General features: G+C 42.9%; 1 protein-coding gene across 1 annotated transcript in view; it reads right to left on the bottom strand.

Annotated features, from left to right (window-relative positions):
- Positions 1–4,100: 4,100 nt before the first annotated feature.
- The window catches only part of vstm2l (V-set and transmembrane domain containing 2 like), a 67,311-nt gene continuing 62,626 nt past the window's right edge, over positions 4,101–8,785 (bottom strand). The window contains exon 4 of the mRNA XM_069660207.1: positions 4,101–6,675. Coding sequence (XP_069516308.1) covers positions 6,208–6,675 — 468 coding nt within the window. The 3' untranslated portion in view covers positions 4,101–6,207. The remainder of the gene's footprint in view (positions 6,676–8,785) is intronic.

Below are 8,785 nucleotides of genomic sequence, written 5' to 3'. Positions count from 1 at the left end.
GGTTGAAGGCTGTCCCAATTTGAAGGCTCTTTCAGATGCGGCCGACAAATGCGTCCTCTGTTTCCCCGGCTGCGAAGAAAGCACCCGATTGATCCTTCCCACCAAGATGCATTGCGCGCCAATTCAAACGAAATTGCGGACTTTTAAACGGCCGAGGAATACGCTTAAAATGTAAAAGTTTTTGGTTTTAACTCAGTCGAATAGGTAGTGTTACACATGTTTAAGAAAACGCGACGTTAGTTATGCTAGCTAGTTAGCCCGCTAGTTACCTGTTGCTAGGCGACAGGAGCGGCAATTGGTGGCGCAGACCAGACCGTCTCATTTCAGTTTGGCTTTAACGGTCTACGTAGGCTATGAATGGAGCGTCCTCCGTGGACCGCCTCCTTCGAAGGCTGCAGCCCCTGGATTGGGACACAGCTGATAATTGCATCACATCAGTCGGGACGACGATATATTGCGATATCGATATTTTGTCCCACCCCCAATCAAAACTATTTAAAACAAATTAGCCACATAAGCCACACTGTTGCACTGGGAACACACGTGTCGTATGGGGTATGATGTTTGTCACTTTAAATGTAGTATTAAACTAAATCACAATCACAATTTCACACACACATTCACACACTGATGGCAAAGGCTGCTGTGCATCGTTCAAATCTACACTCCGTATCTATGCTCATTCATACACCATGGGGATGCCTTCAGGAGCAATTTGAGGTTCCATGTATTGCCCAAGGACACGGGCAGTCAGGAACCCCCAACCTTCCGACTGAGAGGCGACCGACTCTACCACTGAGCCACAGCCGCCTGTATGCCCAGTATTTTATGCTTTTTCAAAAAATGTAAGCATATATTTTTTATTACCACTTGTTTTTAAAAATACATTTTCAGTATGAGTCAGTGGGGTTAATCAACACAAAAAGGGTAGGGCAGCCAGAAAGCTTTGAGAGAATCCAATAGGGAGAAATATATAATAAAACTAGACTCATTCATTAAGCACACTATGACAGGTGTAGATGTGTGGAGGAGCTCTGCTGGTGAAGTGATGCCCTCACTAACCTCTGAGAGATCCTGCCACCCACATCACAGCCTGTCTGCAGATGTGTCAGCCTGAGAGGAACAGGGGTCATCAGGTTGTGTACCTGTTGAGTAATTGAACGTCTCATGACAGGGATGTAGGCCAATCTATCATTGTACCTGTTATCACTCAGAGCCCTACAGGGTGCTAGAGCTGTTTAAGACAAGAAAAAAAGGAAGCCCCCTCCCTTATCACATCACCTCTCTGATGGGAGAACCTGCAGCCTCCCTCCTCGTCGCTCCATAATGAATGTATGAGCCTTCGAGTGTGGGGAAACAAGATCGCCATGTGTTTTGTGTTTAGCTGGCCTGGCTTAACGCTAGTGAGCGTGGCACAGCGCCTCTTTATCTCATCCTGTGCTGTTGCTATTTATCCTGCTGCCAGTGCTGACAATAGCACCATTAGTCATCAGCAGCAGTGGAAGGGGGGCTTTGGCAGCACCTATTACACACAGGCAACTGCCTAATATCGTCTCTCCTTAATGCACATGGACACACACACACGGAGCAGGGGCCAGAAGCTGACTAGAGCTGAACACACACCCACAAACACATTTTAGATACAAATGTGGAGTGACTGTTCTTAAAGGCTATAACCTGTGCTGTCTCTCTAAGTCCCCATTCACACTGGTATTTAAATGGGATCTGTATCTTGAGTTGCTAACCAGATAAGGGATATTCACCATATTTACACGGCAACCATTTCCCGCTGACATTGCACTCAGGATGGGAAGCTCCAATGCTGTTTTAATGTTGTGCTGCTGTGTTCCAGGTTTATGAATCGATAAACACAGGAAATGTAACAACCTGACACTGTCATTTAACTGCTTCTTAATTGATCAGCAACTAAAAAGACTGGTTCATGAAAATCCAAGGTACAGACGGCCATATTTCAAGTTATACAACATAATTGATAATGCATCAGAAATGGAAACAAGATTCTAGCCTAAGGGGGTGACAGCCTTGTTCTAGCAAAATTGGACACTTCCTAAAACAGAGACAAGAAATGTTTATAACCAATGGAAGAATCAAGGTTGGCCAAGGACCTACCTGCAATGCCAGCGGAATATAAAACATCTAAAGGTGGCTAATCATATAGCCTAAGATAATCATAACAAAAGAGGGTGGTCTTACCATGGACTGTTAGAAGTGGACGTAGCCTCTTGCTTTCAAAAGTAAAGCCAAAGCAAAGTGCCTAAAACCTGCGTTATTTCCAAGAAGTCTGCTTCTATGCAATCTTAGATCCCATCGGCTATAGTCTGACGACGATGTAGCCTCTGGGGACAATGGTGAACATGTCAGGTTTAGCCAGCGGTTTGCGACAAACAACTTCCGGTCAAGTCTTCCTTCTCTGTGCACTGCATTGCTTACAGTCCAGTTAGCAACTTGAGAACTGACCGTGTGTTCAGATCAAAAAGTGAAGTGAAATTCTCCCCCCCAGATATGTCTGCAAAATAAACACTGTCATTTCTCCGTTCATTACATCCCCCAGAAGAGCAACAGTTCATCTGTTTGTGCTGAGTCTCAGTTTCACTGTAAATACTAAGTTCTTAGTACTAATACTAAGAGGTTGGATCGATCATTTCTGATGCATTCGAGGAAGTCAGAAGTTTGTCTCAAGTTGAATATTGATCTGGAACAGATCTTTAGCTGAACTTGCTGCAGATGTCTGTTTATAGAGATTAATAAGAAGCTAAATCATCATCAGATGACCGCTGATGGGAGCCGGGATGTCATTACGGTGGGTTACGTTCTGCCTGCTTTCTGATACGTGATTGGCAGAGATGTGGACTTGAGACTTATTGAGTCGAGTCAACTCTAGTCACTGTTTCGATGACTTGCGACTTGACTTGACAAAAAATAAATGACTTGAGACTCGACTTGGACTTGCAAGTTAATGACTTGAGACTTGACTTGAGGCATGTTGCGTGTGTTCATAAGTTTGAATGTTAGCTGTTAAATATAAAATGATAAAATTCAATGTTCAAGTTTCTGTCTAACTATCAAGTATGTACGCAGCGCAAACTGGGAATCATGATTGGACAACTCAAAAAGCTCCCCGATATGTGATTGTCATGACTGGTTGACTGGCTGTCAGTTATGGCAACACGCAACATCAAAGCCCCCAAAGAGAATCCTCATTAGTCGTGCTCGTTACTACTCAACACGGCCTCAGACCATCATCATGGCCGTGTCTGTACCGAGATAATACAGATACGATTCATTGTCATACTTTTTGAACAGGTTATATAAATTGGCCAATAACATCATTATTAGATGGGCTGCTAATACCTTATGTTTTGTCTTTATAGAGACCGGATACAACAGGTAAGAGTGCTGGATCTTGGGTGGAAAAAAAGTGACTTGCCTTAACTAAGCACGCGACTTGACTTGACTTGACTTGACCTGCTAAAGAAAAAATGACTCTAGGCTTGCTTGAGACGTGGACCAAATGACTATCCTGCCTACAGATTCTACATTTCTTTGTAGAATTTATATATAGAGATTAGCTTGTATGCAACCAGACGACTTCTCAATTGATAAATTAGTAAACATTGTCCTAATGATTTTATGGCCTCACATACTATTTATGAGTCTTGTTCAATACAGTTTTTTGTAAATTATGTCCAATTTAAGGTAAAATACACAGAATTGTTTAGGACGGGGCTACCTGTGATTGACAGCTACCATGGCTACCTCTAAACCTTGATGAGACAAAGGACTGCTTATCCAGCTCTGTCATCCACTTATGGTCACTTCTGGCTTCCAAAAAACAAAGATGGCGACGGCCAGAATGCCAAAATCAAAGCTTAAAAAAGATAGTCCTCAAACCAATGGGTGACTTCACAGGGGCTATTTCTCCTTCTCATATGAAGTCTGTGATGTCAAGGAGGATAGCGAGAACAAATGAAATAGGTGCAAACGCAAAGGCAAGACCAGATCCTCCTTTAACATGTTGAGATTGCATTTTAATAGCAGGTGTAAATCAGGCGCAAATCTAAAACAAAGTGATCATACACTTGGTGTTTCATATACAATTTATTTCATTTGATAAAGCCATACACATAGTGTGAGACCAAACATTCTAGAAGAAATGTACATTTCCCTCTTTTTTTTTTGTACCAGTGATGTCTTCTTTACCAAACATCAAATCAAAGTACTCATTGAAAAAAAACAAACCCACCGAACACTCCTACATCTGCAAAAGCATCCTTTCAGTTTACACTGCCAACAGTCACAGGAGCGCTGTGGTTCCTGTGATGGATAATACAGCAGAGAAGTACAGCCCCTCATGGCCTTCAGACACGGACCATATTTTAGGCAGTACCGACAACCAATTTCAGTGTTTTTCTAACACTGTTACTCCCTGCCTTACATCTCAAGGCTTTATACAGTCTGTTACCTACATTAACGTTGTCCCATTTTGTTCCTTCAGAGTGAAGTATTGTCCTGCGTTTCAAATAAGCATCTAAGCAAAGAGATTATTATCTAGTTACAAAATGAGCAGAATTAAAATGGCCTCTCAAATCTTTCAAGAGTGAGTCTTAAATCGTTAAACTGAATCCCACATTCAGGCTCGTTAAAACACAGTTACGCTCATGTTAGTGGCCCTGCACATACGGTTCAGTAGTTAAGGAAACACTGTTTAAGTACTAAGATACATTAGGGAAACCCCTTTTCTGAGCAGCTATGAAGAGAATGTGTCATTCATCTGTCTGTACAGCACTTCTGGAGAGCGGAAAAGCAACAGAAAACTGCTTTCAGAGAAACAAAAATCCTTTGACAGGACGTCAGAAGTAGAATAAAAGAGATTCAGAACAGAATGGAGAATGAATCATTAATCAATGACAAAAATATCCTAAACTAACACACTGGCTTTGTGTATGGTTGGTTGAAAAAGTTTTTAAGAAAATTACTGAACATGCACTCACTTTATTTCATATTATACAGTCATATATACAGAGTGGATTAGAGGCTTATCGTGGAGAGGATTGAGGCTTTTTAAATGATTGATGAGCATCAGAGTGAGAGCTTAGCTGGGAAAGGTATATCGCACTGCTCCCCCCAAAACCAAAAAGTAACTTGCACCAAGATGGATGGATTTCTTCCATTGATTTATAGCCAGAGAGTTGATTCAGAGGCACACCAAATCAGATTTTTAATTTAGTGCCACAGATTTTGATGTTTTCATGGCTTTCCAAACAGGTGGCAGTCCAAATGGAACAATGTGATTGATTTCTCTCAGCCTGAACAGCCGTGAACGGATCGAACCTGCAGCACAAACGGGGAACAAAAATCATATTTGCTGTTGCGAGCACTGTGGGGTAAATACAGCCTGTGATGTTCTTTCTTTGAACTGCACACGATTATGGTAGAACACTGTATTAACTTCAAGTCATATGAAATGATGCTGTGTCTGTCCTTGATGCATTCCTGCTGAAGAAAGCATTTTTCTTTTGCTCTAAACTTGCAGAATTTTGGGTGAGAGCAGTCTTTGCACCATATTTATGTCCATTATTTTAACACATAAAAAGATGCAATGAAGCTAGTGCTCAAGGGAAAAAGCAAAGGGATCAGACTGGACAAGAGTTCCAGGAAAAAAAATCACTGACGGTTGAGTTTCATCGAGTGCACTCTGAATAAAAGGAACATTGTCTTTTACCGGGTGTAGACCAAGTAACAAAAGGATAATACTATACATTTGAATTCTGAGGGTGAATGAAATGAAAGAGTAAGGCAGTGGAAGAAGTATGAGCGTGAAAGCAGGGTTGTGTCATTTACAGGATCTAAAGTACAAGAGGAGCATGAGTTACAGTAAGACAGAGTCTTTTTGTTGGTGCTGAGAACAGAAACAGAGGAGCTGCTTAGATCTACACATCAGCCCCCCTTTGCTGAATGTCGTGAAGCCAGGCTTTATAGACAGTGAGCAGTCCAACCGGATCCATGCACAGCTAGAAAAAGCTACATTCCCAGCACAGTTGAATAAGCCGTACTGCACATTTCTTAGTATTCTGGATCTGTACAAAGGCTTACACTGTGTGGGAAGAATAGCTTTTTATACTGTGACAAGCATCATGTTATTCAATCCTTGTGTAATCAATCACTCAGGTGTAATTACGCCGACATCTACAGTGTACAGCTCGGCTCGTTGCTGCAGTCATTGTGGCTGTGGTTACTGTCCACGTCCCTCTTCCTCAGCTCTCTGCCTGCCTTGTGCTGCTGGCCGCTGCCGCTGTGGCTGTGGCCGTGGTGGGAAGGCGACGAAGGCCGCTTGCCGTGCTCCTGGTGGTGGCCGTGATTCTGGTGATGGCCGTGAGCGTGCTCTTTGGTGCCTCCGTGAGCCTCCGCGTCGTCCCCCTCAACAAAAGCCACTCCTCCTTTGGTGTCGTCCAGGGACTCGAAGTTGTCGTTGTGGGTGTTGTCGATGATGTCGCTCTCCGGCACCACCTGCAGGTAGGCTCTGACACGGTGGTGGCGGGCGCCTTCGTCATCGCTAAAGTCGATAACGCGGCATTCGTAGATGCCTTCATCGGACGGCTTGACCCGGGAGAGGCGGAGTTTATGGGAGATGTTGCTTCCTACAACCTTCACAACCTGGAAAAGGTAGACGAAATAAAGAGAAACATTTTGTTAGATTGAATGAAAAAGTCAAAATCATACTTTATACAAGTCTGTGAAACCTTTCCTTGACTGTCACTGCTGTGACCATAATAACAATCATAAGACTAGCCTGATGCTGAGTGTAGTGCAGCACTGACCAACGGCCTGTTTGATTTGGGGTACTGTGCAGCTCAGATGAAGGCAAACAGTCTAAAAAGGAAAGCGACCGTCAGTGAGGAAAATCAAGAGTTAGAACTGTGTCAAAGGGAGCGAGCCGTAGACATCTGGATAAATTGGAACGAGTGCTCCTGCAATTAATGCTAATCGCCAGTGGGAGGCGCGCAAGAGCAAAACATTACACAAATCTTCGAGATTGTAGCATTAATGTTACTACGACTAATTACTACATTTCAAGCTAGCTAAATTTCAAGAAGTTGGCTCTTAAAGATGGCAGAGACGTGTTTTGTTTACGGCTGTAATTTTACAAAAGGAGAAACGTAGTACATAGTGGGCGGGGACTATGCAGATTAGGGAATTTTTAAGGGTGAAGGAGGAGATGCCTTGGGAGGGTTTTTACATATCAAAAACATATCAGAAACAATCTATCATTTCAAGCAGAGTCTTAAAACATGACCGGAACAGAACCAGGCGTACTTTTTCCTTCTATTTACAGTATGTATGCTAATCTAGGCAAAATGTCTTCAGGCTCCAGCTTCATATTTCACACACAGAAGAAAGCAGTATTTATTTTCTTGTCAAACTCTACAAAAAAAAATAAAAAATCAAGTATTTTCCAAAAGAAAGTAAGTGTAATAATTTCCACCTTGCATGCAAATTCTCTCTGCACTTAATTACCACAGATTTGCAGATATTATTATGGGTGCTTTGTTTGACGACGACAATTAGCTTGGTGTGAGAGCTCAGATGAGTGGCTGAAATCTCTTATAGCTTTGATAAACTCTTCAGCACGACCTCCTCCCAACCAATCACTCCCACTCACGCACACTCAGACAGAGGTGCTGCTTACAAATTCTATTTGTGGCCTTGAAAGTATGAAGAGACTTCATCTTGGAAGTAAAAGCTTTGCGAGTTCACAGAGCCGCACTGTTGAGATGATTAGAGTCTCTGGGTACATCGTGAGATGTGACGCACACAGATATAAATACGACTTGATTTATCATCCACCTTCCTCCCTGTGACGCCAGTGGAGGTATGTGTGCCAGAGACGGTCTCTGCATGTGTGTTACTGTATGTAACGCTCAATGCAGTTTGTGTCGGCACATGTGTGAGCATCTACCATGTTTTTGTTTGATTATATGGATGGCAGCCAACATCCATTATATACAGAAAGCTCATAATGATTTTCCAGCTGTAGAGCCTGCAGTGATCGGCTTCACCCACACACACACACACACAAACACACACGCACATAACATGCACTCAGTCACTCTGAGCACAGCTGGTGCCTTCATTACAGAGAATCAGCAGCAGCTCGCCTCTTGGGAGGAGGGAGAGATGCTTCATGTTTTCTTGTGTTTGTTTCTGTCAAGAAAAACTTCCATACACACAAACATACATAAAATATTCACACATCTTTGCCTGCATGTCTGATATTTTCTTAACTCTACATCTATACTAGTGCTATGGTTGTTGCTTTTTTATTATGACTGTTTAAGCCTCTTGTCCTGAAAGGACAAAAATGCAAAGTAGATTTAAAAGTAGAGAGTCTCATTTGGCATCCACGACAATCCATCCATCCATCCATCCATCCATCCATCCATCCATCCATTTTCTACACTGCTTATCCTGTTGAGGGTCGCGTGAGGCTGGAGCCTATCCCAGCTGTCATTGGGCCAGTCAATCACAGGGCTGACACATAGAGACAGACAACCTTTCACGCTCACACACATACACCTACGGGCAATTTAGAGTCACTAATGAACCCAGCGAGCATGTCTTTGGAATGTGGGAGGAAGCCGGAGGACCTGGAGGGAACCCACGCATGCACGGGGAGAACATGCATACTCCACAAAGAAAGGCCCCCTAAGTCCAAACCAGGAAAATGTGCGTATATCAGTAAAGTCTACAGAAACTTGTACTGAAT

This window comes from Semicossyphus pulcher, unplaced genomic scaffold (assembly GCF_022749685.1).
Source record: "Semicossyphus pulcher isolate SPU_LCO1_2020_fin unplaced genomic scaffold, fSemPul1.0.p SCAF_13, whole genome shotgun sequence".
Lineage (NCBI taxonomy): Eukaryota > Metazoa > Chordata > Actinopteri > Labriformes > Labridae > Semicossyphus > Semicossyphus pulcher.
Note: the sequence above shows the minus strand (reverse complement) of the source record. Positions and strands in the feature narration are given on the sequence as shown.